This window comes from Prenolepis imparis, unplaced genomic scaffold (assembly GCF_030444845.1).
Source record: "Prenolepis imparis isolate NDT839.2.m4 unplaced genomic scaffold, iyPreImpa1.0 SCAF_55, whole genome shotgun sequence".
Lineage (NCBI taxonomy): Eukaryota > Metazoa > Arthropoda > Insecta > Hymenoptera > Formicidae > Prenolepis > Prenolepis imparis.
The window spans coordinates 115,339-137,710 of NW_028141213.1; the positions used below are offsets into that span (position 1 = coordinate 115,339).

Genomic DNA, 22,372 nt, shown 5'->3' on the forward strand with positions numbered 1-22,372 from the left:
GAAAATAAAGGGTTTTTCGCAAACTAAGCCTTGTGGAAATAAAATAATAATAAATTAACATTCTTTAGTTAATTTGAGGTAGAGTTTACTTTAATAGAATTTTAATTTAAGGCTTAGTTACAAAGATACATGATGGCAAAAATCGAAAACATGCAAAAAATAATGACCTCCCTCGACATTTTCGCTGAGGAAAAATCGTCTCCAAATAATCCCAGGAATCTGCACACGAATTTAGTCCCCATCATTCTGGGACACCCTGTATATATATGTGTGAAATAATTTTACGCGCGTTTCACATTGTATATCTTTTTATATGTGTATTTTTTGTACTTTATTTTTCTGTGTGTAATTTTTTGAAATTTGATATTTTTCCCAAACAAAAAGTACATTGCACATCTAATTTATTATCTTTTAATATATAAGCGAAACAAGTAATATAAATTAGTGAAACATATTTTATATTAATATACTGTAATGCCATTTTAATTATGACGGCAGATCCTGCTCGGTTTCTGCCAACAATTTGCTACCAAGTAATGTATGTGCTGGCTCTGCGCGGTTTCTGTCGCCAATCTGACATTAAACTGCGTTGCGCAGCTTCTGCTCGATTTTTGCCGCCAATCTGCTATAATAATTCTGTACAAATCCTGCTCGATTTCTGCTACTGATCTGCAGTCAAATTATGTCAGCAGGTTTTGTAACATTTCTGCTGACATTCTGCTATCATTATTTGATATAACAGATTTTGTGTACAATTTGCAGTCTTTATGCTTACACAAATTTAGAGCAGGTTTTGGCAAAATCTGTTCGAACAGATTTTGCTGACTGGGTAGTAAAGAAATAATGGAAGTTGATCAAATTACTGATCCCAGTACTAATGAAGGAAGAGAAAAACGAACTGATAATAGGGTTAAGATGATTAGAATTAACAACAAATTAATATATGAGGAGGAGATAGAGGACAGGGCGATAGAAAAGACTAAAGATACAGACCAAAGATTTAAAGCTAGTCACAAAGGCGATATTTTAGTCGAAGCTAGGGTAAATCCTCAGTATAGAGCTAAGATTAGGGCCCATAATGCAATAAAGATATCTTCTGACATATTCAATAATAAATTTAAAGTGATTAAAATAAAAAACATAGGTTATAATAAATCAGAAATATACTTTAGAAATATTATTGATGCTAATAGATGTCTGGATAAAGATAGTAAAGTTACGGATAAAAGAATAATTTATTCAATACCCAGTAGAGTTAGAAGGCGTAAGGGTGTTATAGCGGACTGGGATATGGACATGCCCCTACATGAACTCGTAGAAGCAATCGACGATACCAATGGAATCATACAACTGGAAAGGATGAGGAAGAGATATAGAGACCCAGAAAGCAAACAAGTCACGAATAAGTACTCACACCAAATCTTAATTACAGTGGAAGGTAATGACTTGCCAACTGAAATCAAAATATTTGGTGGTCTCGTGGCCATTAAGGTAAGACCGTTCATGGAACCAGTTAAACAATGCTTTAACTGCTTCAGGTTTGGACATTATAAAACGCAATGCAGAATACCCAGACTCTGTATAATATGTGGCGAAGATTATCATGGCATATGTAAAAAAGAAATTAAGTGTTCAAATTGTTCCAGGAATCACAAACCTACATATAGAAGATGTCAAGAGTATCAACATAATTTTCAACTTAAGAAGATAATGGCGGAAAGTAATAAGAATATACAAGAGGCTAGACAAATTATGGAGGAAGGCAATAGAAATAATAAAAATGATCAAGTACATTGGAGGAATGATAAAGAATGGCCATCCATTAACGCAAGGCAACCGGATATGATAGATTCTGCAACAACAATGAACAGACCGTTCAACTATTCGACGAGAATGTATTCTGAGGTGACTTCTAACAAATTGGAAAAAAAAATACTTTAATACAACAGATATACAGATAATACAACAGATAAAGAATAACACAGAGACAACTAACACATATCACCCTCCGGTCTCTCCTATTTCCTCACCCGAACATATAGAAACCCCGCTGACGCCGTCTCCCGCTACCTCTGCTTCTGCAGAATTTTTCGATTCCCCGCGAACTCCTTCTCCTCTTTCTCCCGAACCCGCTATACCTCAGCGGGCCCCTTCCCCTCACTCCTCTGTTTCCTCTGAGGACGCCGATTCTCCGCGGAGCCCTTCCCCCTTTCTTCCCCATGCTTCTCCCGAACGCCCTGACCCACCTAGATCTCCGTCTCCGGCTCCCTCAACAATCACCCTCGAAGATTCTCCTCCCTCATCCCCAACGTCCTCTGTAAATAGGGAACATCCGGAAGGGTTTGAGGTAGTAGATATCAGCGACGACGATTCCGAGGAATCAGAATCGCCTGCCAAGCTCTCATACGAGCAATTTAGAGCTTGGCTGATAAACCAGCTCCCAGGGATACGAGAAGTCCCTGAGGGAGCTTTCACGATTGGTCCAGGCCCCGTAGACCACGAGGCCTTACGCGAATTTCTAGAGACCACTGATAGGAATAACATCATCCCCTGGTATGTTCCCGGGCGTAGATATCCTTTAGCCGTCCCTGCACACCTTCTCCTACGAACCTATCCCCCCTCCACCGCCATAATTACCGAACTCATATAACCTAGAATTCTCTCTTACACGCACACACATGGACACTATTTTTATATACCTATTATCATTTAAATTATTGTAACCACCAATCGGGACCCTAAAATTTAAACAATAATTCTTACCCCTTTCTGCCCCGATTGAAGACCTCCGTACTAATGTATCACCCGCGACCCATACACATACATTCACTCTTCATTAGCAACTAAGTCCGTCGATTATATTATTATGTATATAAATTCTTTCGTCTCTATATTAGGAATAAATTTATAAATTTCAACACAAATGATTTTCATTTATTAATAACCCGTTCCCACTCATTCCCGTAAACCAAGATCGCACAAGGTCCCATCCTGCGTAAAAGAGATTAAATTCTCTTGCCAAAAAGGGACCACCGAGCGAACGGCCCTTTAAATAGAGTAAGAGCGACCCTTGCGGTCGTTGACCTATTTGGGCCCAGACGTTCGTTCGGGTCGAACAGACGGATAGTCTGCCGTCGTTCGAAAAGATTAATTTAGTTACGTCCTTCCTTTCGACTCTTCCTTCCTTGAGTCTGGACGTAACACTACGCTTATTAAACTTGGCGCGAGACACTACCGTGTCTCTTGATACGCTATTACTATAGACAAAATTATATGAGAATGCATTGATATTATGTATGTACATACATATACAAATATATTAATATGAACTATACGTTTTGTTTTAGGATTTAATTACACTTGGCCTCTGTTTACCAGCATCGTGTTCTATAAATAATCTAAATTTAATTCTGGAAAAAATATTTCATGACAGAGTTTTCCTTATCAATGACCTTTATTCCGTGGACTTCAAATTGGTCGAGGTTAAAGATCTAAAAAACGATCTGCTATGGTTATTCAATAATGGTTATTTAATATTTTTCATCTGGTATGTTAGAAAATATAAAGTAAATATATAATTAATATTATGTGTGTGTGTGTGTGTGTGTGTGTGATAACTTTATTGACATACAATAATATGCAAATTTTCTTATATAGCTTTCAAAAATGTTTTGAAATAATAGACATATATTTTATATTTATTTTTTATTTATGTTTTGCATAATTGCAGTTTTTTAGCACTTACTATTTGTATGATGATAATTGGAACAATATACGATATATTTGTGCATCAAAAATATTTAATTGTAAAAAATCAAACTACCACTGGTAAGTATCGTATCTAAAACCACTTTTTCAATTTTAATAACTGATTATACTCATAATTTTTATCATCATGCATCGCATTTAAAGAAAATAAAAATTATATTCTTTCTGTATTTAATATTTAATTACTGTTTAAAGTCAATTGTCAGTTATTTTAATAAGGGTCAGCAAAAATTTACCATATATAGTCATATCCTGTATATATACATATATATTCTTTATTGAATTTAAAATTTATATAATGCTTCCTCTTTTCAATTTTCTCTCAACTAATCAGAGTACATTTAATTTTTATATAAATATACTACTAAAAATTCTGTATTGTGATTCAGATGTGAAAAATATGCCCGAGGAAATGGAATTAATGGAAATGGAAAAAGCTTCAGTTTTACTTCGAGAAAATAGAATTAGAAAAATTCTAGTGTGTTTTTCCGTATACACAAATACAGGAATAATATTCAACACGAAATTGGATTCTGATGCTATACCTGTCATTCACGGTCTGAAATTTCTAAGCATGTGTTGGATAATTTATCTTCATACCGCATTCTTTACGATGGATTCCATCGGTGAGTAATTCGGATAAGACTGTAAAATTTATATATATGTGTATATGCCTTATTTTTTACGTATAACAAAAATTTTTTGTATTTATAGACAATAAAGGATTTGCGTGGAAGGTCCTTCCTAATTTCATAATTCGAGTAGTAGTAAATATAACCGTACCAGTAGATACCTTCTTTTTTTCAAGTGGATTTTTATTAGCCTATTTACATCTCAAACATAAAATGGACACAAAAAGAACTACATCGATTAATTATAAAGCAAAATTAAATTACTTTTTTATTCAAATAATAACAAGATTTATTCGGTACGTTTTTCATTATTTTATTTATACAGACAATAAACAAAGACAAAATGCACATAAAATAATTTAGAAATAAAATTTTTAACAGTGAACTACTATATAATAATGTTTTTCTTTTTAATATGTTTATAAAAATAATTAATTTTAAGGTTAACACCTGCTTACATGATGATGTTAGGAATATGGCAATTAAACTCTGCTTGGTACAACAAAACTTCACAATTTTATTCAAGTTTTAGACCGTACGAAGTTTGCACAAAATATTGGTGGAGAAATCTTTTATATATAAATAATCTGTTCGACTTTAATGCACTGGTATGAACGTATATGAAATTATAATTAGTTTAATATTGCTAAAAAAATATTAAAATTTACATTTTCAAGTTTCTATTTACAAGTTTTTATTTTCTTGTAGTGTATGGTTTGGAGTTGGTATTTGGCCAATGATATGCAATATTTTATAATTGGTACAGTGATAATGATCTTGTCAACTGTGTAAGTTGATGTATTAATAGTATATTATAATTTATAATCATTATGTACTCAGTATTGAAATAAATATAAGTTGCTAATTTCAGATACTTTTATATGGCTGCTGTTATATTGGGTATACTTTTAATAGGTTCTATTGCGCTTACTGGTTATATTTCATATACTTATGAATATGTTCCGAGTAAGTTATAAAAATATTTTGTTAATTATGAGATTAATTATATAAGTCCTTTTCTTATTGTAGGCCTGATGAACAATTCAGACTTTCAGATGTCTTGTATTACGCCCCATGGATCAGAATAGGTCCATATATTATTGGCATAATTACAGCTTATATTGTAAGAAGACTAAATCAAAAATTGGCCTTGAAAAAAGTAAAGTATAATTTAACTTTTATATGAATTTAATGTAAAAATAAGCATAATTATTAAAATAGTTAGAGAATGTACATAAATATTAGATTACTGATTAATTATTTATCTATATTATTTTATATAGAATTTTTCTAATATATAGAATATACTTATAAAGCAAAAATAAATATTATATAGTAATCTTATCGATTTCAATGAACTTGTAAATTGAGATATATGTTTGAACTGTGATCAAGATCATGAATTTGAACAGCATTCGAAGATTTTAGTTGTCATTAATTGATTATTACAATGTTATAAGTAATTGACTACAATATTAATATTTTAATAACCAATCTTATAGCTCGGTACTTTGAACGTGAATCAATATTTAAAAATGTATAAATTAGTTGACACCTTATCTCTCGACCAAACTGGCAGTATATTTATTAAGAAAATCACAACGTTTCGACCTCTATATTTGGTCCTTATCAAGTGATATAGTTCCTTAAAGTTATACACTTATGTCATATTGATACGCGTCATGCTAGACAGACAGTTTACTGCCAGTCGGCAATAAACTGTCTGTCTAGCATGACGCGTATCAATATGACATAAGTGTATAACTTTAAGGAACTATATCACTTGATAAGGACCAAATATAGAGGTCGAAACGTTGTGATTTTCTTAATAAATATACTGCCAGTTTGGTCGAGAGATAAGGTGTCAACTAATTTGTTTTTATATTACTGGTGATTCTGATTTAACATACTACCACACCTAAAAATGTAAAGTTCCGCGTATAAGTTTTTGACTTATCGCACAAAATAAAATTATCACATCGCCCGATGCCTCAAATGCGAAACAACATTTAAAAATATACAATTTTGTATACTTTATTACGTCACGATTTTTCAAAGCGACATTTATTTCATATATTACTTACAAGTAATACTACCCAAGTGCGACATCGAACCAAAACTCATTTTAAAAGTCATTTGAAAGTCATAGATTACATTTTTCGAAAAAATGTTTGGTATAAAAGTTTCATGTTTTTTCGTATAAAATTTGAATCTGTAATAAAAAATACCAGATTCCATTTTAAAATAGTCACTTCTGGTTTTAATCACGTATTTTTGGCCGGAACCGGAAGTTGAAAATATCATGATTCGATAGAGCGTATCCGATTTATAAAATGGATATTTTGTTATTCCAAAATAACCACTTCTCTAGACAATATTTTTTAAAAAAATATAGCTCGATAATCCGATATCCCGAGGGTGATTTTTATCCTTAAAACACTTTTATGGGCCAAAATAAAAAAACACGGGTCAAATGTTTTTCGAAATACCACATGTGTGCAAAGTTACAAAAAAATCGGCGAGTGGCCTGGACTTGGGTAGTGTTACTTGTTAGTACAAAAAAAAAGAATTATTTCACATTTGAAGTATAATGGCGATATAGATATCCTTTAAGTTAAACGTTAACTTTGATGGAAATATATTCTATTGGAATTATAATGACTTTATTGAATTTTATTGAAAATGCAAGTGAAAATGGCTGAAGATAATGGCTGAGTATTGAATGTATCTCAATACCTAATAAATCATAATGTACATTTAATAAAATATAATTTTTACAATAAAATATAATCATATATTATGAGTTTTTAGAAAAATTATTTAATACTTTTGAAAATAATAAGTGATAAATTTACAAATTATTATTTTATTTCAAAATTTATGGAATTTTACTAAAATTGCTTTATTTGAAAACATTTTTAATTAAAAAAATTTTTTTAATTTTTATATATTAAAATTTTTATTGACAGTTAATTGAATAAGATTTCAGTATATATAATTCATTACTATTTTAAAATGATTTTATTATAATTTCCGTAAAATATTTTAGAATTACGTTCTGATAGATTATATATTCATTTTTAAATTTTATTTTGCTTGAGTAAAATCATGATGATGTCATTATGACGTCATTTTGAGTTTTATGTTCTACCTGGGTAGCGTATGTTTTTTCGTTTCTGACGTCATAATTTCAACATGATCGGCGAGGAGCCAGGTGCCTTAACACTAAATCTATTATTTTTATTACACTTCAATATTTTATCTAAAACAATTTTTTCAGAAAACTGTAATTTTTTGTTGGTGGCTTGGTAGCGCATGCAGTACTTTCATATTATTAGGCATTTATGAACAAAATATACCTGTTCTGTATGCTGCTTTTTACATTGCATTGAGTAGAATACTTTGGGCCATAGGTATAGCATGGATTGTAATAGCGTGCGTTACTAAACATGGTGGTCAGTATATAAATATAAATATAAATATAAATATATATATATATATATATTTATATTTAATTACCCACACACTCAAATACATATTATTTATATGTATATATATATATATATATATATATATGGATTTGTGTGTGTGTGTATGTATATATGTACATATATATTCATATACAGAAAATGTGATACAAATATGCCGAGACAATTAAATAATATCTCATGTAAACAATACATTAAAAAAAAAATATTTTTTACAAAAGTTATGAAGTTTCAAGAAATCCATTTCATAATATTATTGTAGCGCGTCCCTTACTCTCTTTAAATGGATTTAAGGAATTTGGTAAAAGATCTTAAATAAAAAGAAGATTAAAATGGCATTTTTTGGAAAGAGCACTAAAAAATAAACTTTTGTCTAAAACATTTATCTTTTGATAAATACTTTTTGAAATACTTATTATCAATAATAATTTTGATTATTATTCAAGATAATTGTTTTAATCCAGAAATAATAAAAATGACTTTGACATAACACATCCGCCCAAGATCAAATCAAATCAAAATCACCGATAAATTCAACGCTTTATACTTTACAACTTTAGGAAATTTTTTTTAAATGCATTATATATGTATACTGGATATTGAATCGTTCAAAAACATTTGTATTATATATATGTATATTTGTAGTGCAGCCCACATAACCTCGGATATGCTATGTATATGCATTTTTTCTTCATAATATGAAAAAATTATCTTGTATGTACTATGTATATACATCTCATATACATAATTTGGATATACATTAACGTACATGCCATGTATATACATATATGTACATAATTGTGGCAATACATTAAAGTACATGCCATGTATATACTATGTATATATATAATTTGGATATACGTTAACGTACATGCCATGTATATACATATATGTATATAATTGTGGCAATACATTAAAGTACATACCATGTATATACATTTGTGCACATAATTTGTATATACATTAAAGTACATGCCATGTATATACATATATGTACATAATTGGTGCAATACTTTAAAGTACATACTATGTATATACATAATTTGGATATACATTAAAGTACATACCATGTATATACATATATGTACATAATTGTGGTAATACATTAAAGTACATACCATGTATATACATTCGTGCACATAATTTGGATATACATTAAAGTACATGCCATGTATATACATATATGTACATAATTGTGGTAATACATTAAAGTACATACCATGTATATACATACGTGCACATAATTTGGATATACATTAAAGTACATGCCATGTATATACATATATGTACATAATTGTGGCAATACATTAAAGTACATGCCATGTATATACATTCGTGCACATAATTTGGATATACATTAAAGTACATGCCATGTATATACATATATGTACATAATTGTGGCAATACATTAAAGTACATGCCATGTATATACTGTGTATATATATAATTTGGATATACGTTAACGTACATGCCATGTATATACATATATGTATATAATTGTGGCAATACATTAAAGTACATACCATGTATATACATTTGTGCACATAATTTGTATATACATTAAAGTACATGCCATGTATATACATATATGTACATAATTGGTGCAATACTTTAAAGTACATACTATGTATATACATAATTTGGATATACATTAAAGTACATACCATGTATATACATATATGTACATAATTGTGGTAATACATTAAAGTACATACCATGTATATACATTCGTGCACATAATTTGGATATACATTAAAGTACATGCCATGTATATACATATATGTACATAATTGTGGTAATACATTAAAGTACATACCATGTATATACATACGTGCACATAATTTGGATATACATTAAAGTACATGCCATGTATATACATATATGTACATAATTGTGGCAATACATTAAAGTACATGCCATGTATATACATTCGTGCACATAATTTGGATATACATTAAAGTACATGCCATGTATATACATATATGTACATAATTGTGGCAATACATTAAAGTACATGCCATGTATATACTGTGTATATATATAATTTGGATATACGTTAACGTACATGCCATGTATATACATATATGTATATAATTGTGGCAATACATTAAAGTACATACCATGTATATACTGTGTATATACATCATTTGGATATACATTAACGTACATACCACGTATATACATATGTGCACATAATTGTGGCAATACATTAAAGTACATGCCATGTATATACATATAATGTACATAAGATGTATACAAAATGTACATATGATAAGTACATACATAAAATGTGCAGGATGCACAAATAATTCTCATTGTATTTGCCGTTTTAGAAGTTTATGCGATGGTTCTAAAATCGTCTTATGTAAAAGGTATCAATCATGTAATTTTTTTGTTAGAATGAAAACGTGAAAAGTGAAAATTTATCAGTGATTTCGCTTGCGTCATGAATCATAAGTTTTAATTTTTACCAATATAGTTTCATATGCTAAAGATCTATCAATCAGTTCTCTAACTTAATATCATATCATTCACTAAAAATAATTGTGATCTAGAACACTCAAGCGTATCTCACATATAGAGGTCCTGTGTTAGGTTCATTCTTTTCACTTTTTTATTTCTAAATGGGTTTTTCAATTTTTGAAATAAAAATATTGATTATAATTTATGTAGCAATGCGTTTTTCTACACAATAATATACATACTTTATTTGTGCTTTGTGAGTATATAGATCGAAAGTTGTAAAAAATACTAGTTACAGACCAGCGACGTTGAGATTGACAGACGTAGCAACAGAAGTAAAAGCAACTTTCAGGCGATCTTTTTTATCAATGATATCTGTATTTATTCGAAAAAGGTAAGTTGAACGATATATTCTTTTTTTACATTTTCATTGAATATTTCTATGTGACTAGAAAATCTATGATTTCTTTCTTTGAAAGAAAAAAATATATTTTCTCATAAATTTTATTTGTTTTTTTTGAAAGTTTTTTTAACTTTTGAGTTCTTTTTAACCTTTGCAGAAAAACAAATAAAATTTATCTTTTTAAAAAATATAGATTTTTTGAAAGAAACCATCGAACTCTTAATTGAGTTTCTTCGATACTTTTATTCCATAAACGAAAGATTGTTCGTGTTTTATTGGCTTTTTATTGCAATTTTGTTGTTAATTTATACAATAATTGTCTATAAAAGCAAAATTAAAAACAAAATTCTGTGAAAATATTTCAAAGTAATATTAGCGTCCAAAATCTATAAAATGGAAATAAAATAAATTTTTTTGTATGATAGCAGAAAAGATTTTAGATACTTTATGAAACATTTCTCCTTCTTGATCATATATTTCACACATGCAAAATGGCCTGTGTGATGCTTAATTAAGGTTATTACCCTGCTTCCAAAATAACCTTTTTGACCTGTACGGCCATAGTTGAGATAGAAAATATATCTTTCTCTGTCGATCTTCTTCGCGCGCGCTTGCACGCTATGGCCTCTTCATTAGTAAGCTCTGTTCGCTACGCTACGCTGGAACTCTGCAAGACCGTCAAGCGCATGCGCGCCAGACCAACGTGCGAGACCTGGGAACGGCATCACGTCTGTATCTTCGTGCATCAAATTCCATTGTGCATTGTGTTCCGATATTAATACGTTATTTCGACAAAATTTTGTGTTGTATCAAAGTATACAGTAATTTACCAGCTATTCTTTTCTAAAGTAAGTATTATATACATAGTATACACATAATTGCTTAATTTCATTAATTTATACAATTTGTAGTTATATTCTAACCTTGTTTCGACCATGGCTATGTACGAGCTTGAAATAAGAAAGAAGATAAAGTTTAAAAAAAAACTTAGAAATAAAATAAATCAATCTCTAGCTATAATCAATAATAATTCAAACTTATTTTATGATTCTTATGGCATTAATACCAATGATGATTGCAACATTGATAATAATGTTAACGATAATATAATGTACAAGAATTCATGTCACATTAATGATAATTGCACAAACATCAATTCAACAATGAGCAATGAGTTACTTCATAACGTGGATAATACTGAAAAATTATTACATGATGTTAGACAGGAAAGAATTGATATACCGCTATCTGAGAAACTAGCCAAATGGGCTATAAAGGAAAATATTACATTGTCAGCGTTGAGAAATCTACTTTCTATTATACGGGAAATACCTGGTTGTGATGATCTACCAAAAGATCCAAGAACACTTTTAAAAACACCTAGAAATGTAGCTGTAACATCTCTAGGTAATGGAACATATTATTATTTTGGTATTGAGAAAACTTTAAACTTATTTTGTAAAAATCACAAGATCAGCATATCAGCAAATAAAGAGTTTTTATTAGCTGTCAACATTGACGGTTTGCCTTTGAGCAAAAGTACTAATAGCTCGTTTTGGCCTATTTTATGTTCTATCAAATCAATAAAAGTTCTTATGAAACAAGTGTTTTTGGTCGCCTTATATCATGGCACAGAAAAGCCAAAATCTGTTGATGATTATTTTAGAGACTTTGTTAATGAATGTATTTATCTATCAGCTAACGGTATATCAATCAATTCTTGTAAATATAATTTTCGAGTTTTAATGTTAATTTGCGATTCACCCGCAAAATCATTTGCCTTATCTATTAAGCATCACACAGGCCATTTCTCATGTACGAAATGTGATCAAGAAGGAGAAATGTATCATAATGTATTATGCTTTATTGAGACTAGAAATTTTTCCAAAAGAACCGATACTTCTTTTAGAACTGCTGCTCAATCAGAGCATCATACTGGTAGAAGCTTGCTGTTAAATATACCAAACTTTAATATGATAGATAACGTACCAATTGACTATATGCATTGTCTTTTGTTAGGAGCTATGAAAAGACTTCTTTGTCACAAACGGTATGGGTGGATTCATGGTAAACCACCTTATAAATTACGAACTCGTGATGTTAATAAAATTAGTGAAAACCTTTTAAAATTAAAACGATATATTCCTCATGAATTTTCTAGAAAGACGCGTTTTATAAATGAGTGTAAAAGATATAAGGCTACAGAATTTAGGTTTTTTTTATTATACGCTGGTCCTATAGTTTTGAAAGAGATATTATCATCCAAAATCTATAATCACTTCATTACATTAAGTCTTGCAAGTTCTTTAATGATAAGTGAATATTATTCAAAACTTGAAAACTATGTAATATATGCTCATAATTTGATGGAACATTTTATTTGTCAATCCATAAAAATTAATGGTCCAGATTTTGTATCGCATAACATACATAATCTTTTACATTTAAGTGATTGTGTAAAACTGTATGGTGCACTTGACAACTTCAGCGCATTTCCTTTCGAGAATTATATGCAGCAATTAAAAAAAAAGATTCGCAAATCTGCTCAACCTCTGCAACAAATTATTCATCGTACAACTGAAGAATATAATATTACTCAATGTACAAATATCACAGAAAATGATTCTTCTGCGAAACTATTAATGGAACATTTTGACGGACCACTGATAAATAATTGTACATCTCCGCAATACAGAAAAGCACAGATAGATAATTATTGTTTAAATATTTTAAAAATAGCCGATAGATTCGTAGAGTTAAAAACCAACGTTATTATCGAAATTAAAAACTTTGCTTCGTATAAAAATTCTGTATGCTTAATAGGTTATCGATATAGCAAGCAAGAACATTTTTATTCTAAACCATATTCATCATCTTTGCTTAATATTCAATATATAAAAAAAGATAAAAACATACTTGAAATGTGGAATATCGAATTTATAAAAAGAAAATTAGTAGTACTACCATACAAAAAAAAATTAATCTCATTTCCTTTATTACATGCATAATTTTATAATTTTATAATTTATTATTTTTAACCATAAATATAAGTACATTGCTATTATTATTGATATTAATAATTAAAATTTATTAGAGTTGTAATGTTTAATTATAAAAAATTGCAAAAATTAATATTAGATTGCTAAATTTATAAACATATTTGAATGTACATAATATAAAATAATTAGTTTAGTTATAAAATATCCAAGATGACCTGGTACGTTGTAAAATTTGATGATGAGGACACAGTTGAAGCTGTACCTGACATATGGTACATGAAAAAAAATTCACAATGCTATTGGCCACCTGAAGGCACTGCAAAACATATTATAGTAGACTTTATAAAAAAAAAGCAATCTCCTGGAGCCGACTGGGCACTCTATGAAGCAAACCTTTTAGGCAGCTATGGTAAAATACACTTTGACACATTCTCACAGAATACTTTATATAATAAAATACTCCTAAAATGTTTATACGTAAAATGTTAATACATTTAGTATAATACACTAAATGTATTAACATTTTACGAAATTTTTATGGATCGATTTTTTATTGTTTTTAATTTTGTTTTTTATAGACAATTATAAAATAGCACAAAAAAAAGCCAATAAAGCTAAAAACACAAATAATCTCTCCTCTAATAACGAAGAATTGAAAAGGAAATATAGACGTAGAAGGAGCACGAAAAAAAGCCATCATAAAGAATCTGAAAATGAATATGAATTATCCTCTGAAACCGAAGTATCCTCGGATAATGTTATATATCCTGTTCCAACTCCAATAGAAAAAACTCAATTAAGTGGTAAGTAATATAAGCAACAATCATACAATATTATACATATATTTGTAAGACAAGAATTCTATTTTAATATTTCATTAATAATTTTTTGTATAATAAAAATAAAAAAACTCAAAAATTAAATAATGAAAAATACAAAAATAGGGCAAGAGCTTCAGCAAGGTGTTCGTGCAAAATTGTACTTTCTTACTTTCTTACTTTAAGAATTACACAATCTACAAATTGATGATATCAGTAAAACTATGAATCTTTTATTAAGAAGTAAAAGTAATGAGTGGCAGAACTTATCATTGCATGAAGATGTTTTAGATATCACATTTCCAGTAAATGAGAATTCTTTAACTCTAGAAGACTTGTTAGATTCTGAACATAAGTAATGATTGGTAAAGTATATTTGATTATAAATTGATTATAAAAACGTTTTAATGTGAATTATTTAAATTATATAAAACTTTTTGGTAAACGTTTCTGTCCGATATCAGACCTTCAGTAACATAAAAATTATAATAAATTCTACGCCGTAATTATAAACATAATTGTCGCCATAATGTATGTCAAATTAATCATTAATTTTATTAATACTATATCATTCTGTCGCCTATTGATAACACAGTCAAATGTTTTTGTCAAAACGATAGACTCAATCGATATTATTTATATAATTACGGCAGAATTTTGTTATAATTAGTATGTTGCTGAAGAAGGTCTACTATCAAACAGAAACGCGTTTAACCAAGTAATGAAGTAACATTTTGCGCGAACACTTTGCTGTGGCTTTTGTTCTATTTTTATATTTGTAATTATTTTTTATATCAATGCTTTTTAATATTCTGTTTGTGCATATAGTACAGAAAAAAAATATTTAATCTATTCATCAGAAATAATGAAATAAAGATGTACAAAGATGATTTCTTTAAAAATATACAATATTTTTTCATACATTTTATTAGTATACTTTGTTTTTCTGTCTCAAAAGTTAAAAAGTCTCAAAGAAATATCCAATGATATGTAAAAAGAGTAACGTTCAATCATTATTTTTTGAAGGGATTAATGTCACTGACAAAAATGATCAGTTGAAAGCTTCTACCTCTGTTACTACGTCTAATAAGTCTGAAAATCTATCTGCAGTATCACAGCAGCCTACTTCGACTCTTCAACAGAATAATGGTAAGATTAAATTTGTACATGTAATAATGAAAATAAGATTAATTTTTTTTGTAGTACCACTAATTTTCTTTTGATAAATTTGATATTCCATATTTTAAACAAGTTTTTCTCTTTTTTTATATATTAAATATTAAGTAAAGATGATAAATATGGTTTAAAAATGATCTTGTTGTATCGATATCCTATTAAGGCTTTTGGGTACTCGCTGTGACCATGTTGAATCGTAACGTCAGAAGCAAGAAGTGTGACGTTGAGAATTCATAGATGTCATTTTTGGATAAATAAATATTTTGATACAATACCACTTCAGATGGCTTTAACGTACTTTTAAAATACCTCGAAAACTATGCTTTTCTCTTGATAGCCAATCAACAACTGTAAAATGATCGTAATATCAGACTTTGTAATATGGAATAGCTGTGCATGTGCAAGACTGAACGGACTAGGACTTTATATAGCTATTTTTTACAGCTGTTGACTGATTATAAAGGGAAAAAGATAATTTTCGAGGTATCTTAAGAGTATGCTAAAGTCAGGTGTGAAATGTTGTTTTATCAAAATATATCTTTTCATTTAAAAATGGCATCTAAGAATTTTTGTTTTCTCGCCTCTGACGTCACAATTTTGACATGGCCGGAGATGTACAATTATTTATCAGTGGTCTGTCAAAATGTTCTATTAATAGTTTCACAAAACAATCATTTTCTGCAATATTTGTATATTGAGTATTTTGTAATATGTGTTATTTTTTCTATACTGCGTAAATGTGTTAGTTTTTCTATATGCGTAAATAAATTATATTATTTTTGAAGGAAGTGTTGCTATATAATTTATAATCGATGTTTTTATTTCAGAATATCAAAAACGAATTCTAAGAGAATTACACATTCTAAGTTTAAAAATGGACGATATTGTTGAAAGTATGAGTCTTTTATTAAAAAGTAAAAGAAATGAATCGCAAGACTTAACTTCGCATGAAGAAATTCTAGATATCACACGATCATTTCCGGTAAATGAGAATTCTTTAGCTCTATTAGAAAACTGGTTGATAGACTCTGAACATAAGAAACTATTGGTAAGAATTTTTAAGTACGATATATTTGATTATAAAAATGTTTCAATTTAAACAATTAAATTAATATAAAAAATTATTCAATATTTAAGTCTTTATTTTACAATTTTTCAATTAAAGAAATTAAATAATCTTTTTATAATGGCAGTCGCAACATTTAAGTCGTATTGGAGGTAGTAACGTTAAAGAGATTGTACGGAGAATTATGTATCATGTATTTACTAACGAAGTTGGTATGATTTACTCTTGGGAAGGAGCAAAGAAAAAGAAAATCTTCAAGGATTTAGCTGTAGCATCTACTATTTTCTGTAAATTAAAAACCATTAAGTTATAATAACACAATTATAATAATAATCATACAATTAAAATTTTGCAAAACTTTTTACTTTAATATAATTTGTGATAATCTTTTGCAGCTGCCGTACGACTCAATAAGAATACTAATGATTGCACAAATGCAGAAATTATAAGTTTTATAAAAGCATGGCTTGTAAGGAGCAAAGATCGTTTTAATAATAACAAAAATAAACCTGCAACTACTCAAGACGTTAATGAGAACCCGCAGATCAGTAACGGAGAGTAGTCTTAAAATATTTAAAACACACTACTCATATGATGGCAGCTATGGTATAGAATAGAGAGTAAAAATAGTACAAAAGTTTCTATTATTTTTAATAATTCTTTGTTTCTTCGCGTACGTTCACTGTACGTATTATATTTACACACAATGAATTTTGTTTTAATTTACTAATATTTACGGTTCTGATAAAAAATATTAATATATTCCTATATTATTCCTGTATTATTAGATTTTTTATTAATAATTTCTAACATACATATGTTGTAGTAATATATTCATATATTGTAGTAATCTTAATTACACTTTTGCGTTATTCAAGTATTTTATTTTCATACATATGTGTTAATATTATTTAAAAAAAGTGTATAGAAGTTGCCATATCTTGCGCTTTAGTTTTAAAATTACAGTTTTGTTATAAAAATACATATGTACCTTATGACTAACTAATATGCATCTTATGCTCATTTCATATACGTGCAATAAATACAATTTTTTTATTACTTCTAAGTTTAACTTTTGTGTTATTTATTCTCTTGCAATAATCTTTTATATAACTTTGTTGAAATAAACATTTAGTTTGTATATAATACGTACGTGCATGGCGTGTACATTATATGTATAGAAGATGTGCATAATACATGCATAGAATGTATATAATACTCGTATGGCGTCTGTACATAATATGTGCGTAGCACGTATGTGACATGTCCAGAATGTCTTCATTTTAAATGATCCACTTGAATATTTCTTAGGGAGTATTTTAGGGGAAAATATTTCAGACAAAAGTTATAGAGTTTAGAGGGAAGTGCTTAATAGTGATCTAAATTTTTAATTACGGTCATTTACTAAAGTCATTTACAGGTCAATTTTGTTTTTAAAAGAAACTGTCAATTATATTTTATATTAATCGATTCTTTGTTATATTCTGTGTAAAAAATTACAAGCGTATTTATAAGATATTTTATGTTTTATAGTTTGACATTTGGTCAATTTTTTAATAATTTCTTACATAAAATGTAACAAAGAATCGATTTATATAAAAAAATTGTAGGAGTTTCCTAAAAAGAAATTGATCTCTATATATATGATCTTGGTAAATGAACGTAATTCAAAATTTAAGTCACCATTAAGTATTTCCTTCTAAACTCTACAACTTTTGAAATATTTTCCCCTAAAATGCTGTCCCTAAGAAATATTCAAGTAAATCATTTAAAATGGAACATTTTGGATATGTTACGTATGTGCTACATGCACATATAATACGTGCGTGGCATGTACATAATATGTATATACATCCTATGCATGTCTTACGCACATTCTATGTATATATTATGTATACATTCTATATACATGATATGCACGTATTATTTTCATCTTATGCATGTGTCATGTACATCTTATGTACATATTATGTACATATGCTATGCACGTATTATGTACAGCCTATGTACATTCTGTACATGTGTCATGTACATCTTATATACATATTATGTACATGATATGTACATATTATGTATATCCTGTGTACATCCTATGCATGTGCCATGTACATCTTATATACATATTATGTATATGCTATGTACGTATTATGTATATCCTATGTACATCCTATGCATGTATTATGTATATCTTATGTACATATTATGTACATGCTATGCACGTATTATGTATATCCTATGTACGTGCATAAAAATTAAATGTACATGCATGAAGTATATACATAGAATGTGTTTTTTCATGTACATATGTATATTTTTATGACATTCCATGTACATGCGCTGGGGGTACTATTGCATTTACATTTCATATACATTGGATGTACGCTGTAATACATGTGTATATATTATGTATATACAATATAAATAAATGTATATGAAATGTATATACATTGTATATCAAATTGTTTTGTGGGAGATATATTCTGTAGATATACATATGTGTATGTGTATGTGTATGTGCATATCTTTTTTTAAATATAATGATATAATTTTGAAAAATCTTACTTTTATTGACATACTCGTACATACAATAAGTGCTTGATTGTGTTACAGGCATCATTAATCAATTATTATCGTTCAAAGGCTGGATTCCTCTTAGTAAATTGACTTATTGTGCTTATCTTGTGAATGCCTTCATTATAGAGGGGATTCGTCTAGCTAGTGAATCATCCGTTCACTTGGAATTTCTGCCTTTCGTAAGCGAAGATTATATCTAAAATATATTCCAATATCGACAAAGAACTTTTTATTATTTATTGTCAATTTTCAGATTGTTATGTATATAGAATACGTTGTGATTAGTTACGTTTGCGCGTATGTATTGACCTTAATGGTAGAAATACCGTATATTTTATTAATGCGAATTTTTCTTCCATCTCGTTGAAAAGGCTAAGAAAAATATATATGGCGTGTAATTAGAATGTGCTTTTGAAGAACTTATTTCACATAAATCCTTTTGCGTAATTTATGCAATATTTACAGAGAGATTAATGATTTTTATATTAATTTCTGCAGAATAATTAAAATAATAAAACAATGAATATACATAATGTATGAATGAACATAGCTAGATGTGTTAATAATTATTGTTATATATGTTAGTATTAAATACATTATTATGGTACACATTATTATGGTAACACATTATTATGGTACCATCGGAATAGCAGCCTACAAACTTTTTGATATAATATGCGTAATATAATTGCGCGCCGTATGGGAATCGCGGCTTATAAGTTTTAATTTTCAATATTTTAAAACGCGCCAAAAATTATTCTTTCATATATTTTAACATTACATTGTCTTCACATTATGATGGTACCATCAGAATACCAGCCTACAAACTTTTTGATATAATATGCGTAATATAATTGTGCGCCGTATGGGAATCGCGTCTTAAACGTTTTAATTTTCAATATTTTAAAACGCGCCAAGAATTATACTTTCATATATTTTAACAGTACATTGTTTACACATTATTATGGTATCATCAGAATAGCATCCTACAAACTTTTTGATATAATATGCGTAATATAATTGCGCGCCGTATGGGAATCGCGGCTTAGAAATTTTAATTTTCAATATTTTAAAACGCGCCAAAAATTATTCTTTCATTTATTTTAACAGTACATTGTCTTCACATTATGATGGTACCATCAGAATACCAGCCTACCAACTTTTTGATATAATATGCGTAATATAATTGAGCGCCGTATGGAAATCGCGGCTTAAACGTTTTAATTTTCAATATTTCAAAAAACGCCAAAAATTATACTTTCATATATTTTAACAGTACATTGTCTACACATTATGATGGTACCATCAGAATACCAGCCTACAAACTTTTTGATATAATATGCTTAATATAATTGTGCGCCGTATGGGAATCGCAGCTTAAAAGTTTTAATTTTCAATATTTTAAAACGCGCCAAAAATTATTCTTTCATATATCTTAACAGTACATTGTCTACACATTATGATGGTACCATCAGCATACCAGCCTACAAACTTTTTGATATAATATGCGTAATAAAATTGTGCGACGTATGGGATTCGCGGCTTAAAAATTTTAATCTCACAACTTTAAAACGCGCCAAAAATTATTCTTTCATATATCTTAACAGTACATTGTCTACACATTATGATGGTACCATCAGCATACCAGCCTACAAACTTTTTGATATAATATGCGTAATATAATTGTGCGCCGTATAGGATTCGCGGCTCAAAAATTTTAATTCTCACTATTTTAAAACGCGCCAAAAATTAATCGTATATATATTTCAATAGTGTAATGTCTACACATTATGATTGTACCATCAGCATACCAGCCTACAAACTTTTTGATTTCATATGCGTAATAAAATTGTGTGCGGTATGAAATTCGCGGCTTAAAAATTTTAATTCTCACTACTTTAAAACGCGCCAAAAATTATTCTTTCATATATCTTAACAGTACATTGTCTACACATTACGATGGTACCATCAGCATACCAGCCTACAAACTTTTTGATATAATATGCGTAATAAAATTGTGCGCCGTACGGGATTCGCGGCTTAAAAATTTTAATTCTCACTACTTTAAAACGCGCCAAAAATTATTCTTTCATATATCTTAACAGTACATTGTCTACACATTATGATGGTACCATCAGCATACCAGCCTACAAACTTTTTGATATAATATGCGTAATAAAATTGTACGCCGTATGGGATTCGCGGCTTATAAATTTTAATTCTCACAACTTTAAAACGCGCCAAAAATTATTCTTTCATATATCTTAACAGTACATTGTCTACACATTATGATGGTACAATTAGCATACCAGCCTACACACTTTTTGATATAACATGTGATATACCATTTGATATAACATTTGATATAACATAAATGACAGAGATATTCCAGTGCACTATGGCCATTGCATGTGGTAAGTCCAAATGTAATTTTTCATCTTTTTTTTTTAATTATTTTTTAGCATATTATAAGAGACAAGATCTTACAGAAAATATTGTATATTATAATAAAGCATCACTTCAATTCAGTCAAAAAAAAAGAATAAAATATTAATGTATATAACTTTGTAAAAGTTATTAGATGTTTCTGGATATTTAAGAATTTAGAATCTAAAAGTTTGAGCTTTTAAATGTTGTCAAGCTCTTTTTTTGACGATAATTCTTCTCTAGATAAAACTTCTTTCAAATTAACTATGAAAAATTGAAGAGAAACTACAATTTTAAAATTATTCACGCAAAAGAAGAATTGTTTTATTTAACTTTACTGTAGATAGTTTAAATGATTAAAGTTTAAAAATATATAGCTTGAAAGCTAAGATAGAAAAAGTCCCTTTTCAGCATGCATGATTCTTAAAATTGAAGTTATATGTATAAACACAATAATTACAAAATATTTTCAGATAAAAATTTTACGAAGCATAATATATTATACATCACGAATAAATTATCGAACAATACGCGTTTCAAGCAAAAAATATTAACAAA

General features: G+C 28.7%; 2 protein-coding genes across 5 annotated transcripts; both read left to right on the top strand.

The window, feature by feature from the left end:
* The first annotated feature begins 843 nt into the window (after nucleotides 1-843).
* LOC145947229 (nose resistant to fluoxetine protein 6-like) lies at nucleotides 844-19,763 on the top strand. Its single transcript, XM_083057032.1, has 14 exons — nucleotides 844-1,052; nucleotides 1,194-1,538; nucleotides 1,647-1,905; nucleotides 3,348-3,547; nucleotides 3,731-3,828; nucleotides 4,158-4,394; nucleotides 4,483-4,696; nucleotides 4,843-5,008; nucleotides 5,109-5,188; nucleotides 5,272-5,370; nucleotides 5,430-5,559; nucleotides 7,681-7,855; nucleotides 19,424-19,566; nucleotides 19,641-19,763. The coding sequence occupies exons 1-14, from the start codon at nucleotides 844-846 to the stop codon at nucleotides 19,752-19,754; spliced, it is 2,469 nt and encodes an 822-aa protein (XP_082913158.1). The 3' UTR covers nucleotides 19,755-19,763.
* LOC145947224 (uncharacterized) lies at nucleotides 11,406-17,885 on the top strand. Of its 4 annotated transcripts, none has more exons than XM_083057024.1 (7): nucleotides 11,406-11,602; nucleotides 11,666-14,162; nucleotides 14,332-14,556; nucleotides 15,598-15,720; nucleotides 16,575-16,795; nucleotides 16,941-17,100; nucleotides 17,209-17,885. In XM_083057024.1, the coding sequence occupies exons 2-7, from the start codon at nucleotides 13,964-13,966 to the stop codon at nucleotides 17,373-17,375; spliced, it is 1,095 nt and encodes a 364-aa protein (XP_082913150.1). In that variant the 5' UTR covers nucleotides 11,406-11,602; nucleotides 11,666-13,963; the 3' UTR covers nucleotides 17,376-17,885. The 4 variants fall into 4 exon arrangements, with proteins under 4 accessions (XP_082913150.1, XP_082913151.1, XP_082913152.1 ...); XM_083057025.1 differs by having other exon boundaries at nucleotides 13,943-14,162; XM_083057026.1 differs by having other exon boundaries at nucleotides 13,948-14,162.
* Nucleotides 19,764-22,372: the final 2,609 nt, after the last annotated feature.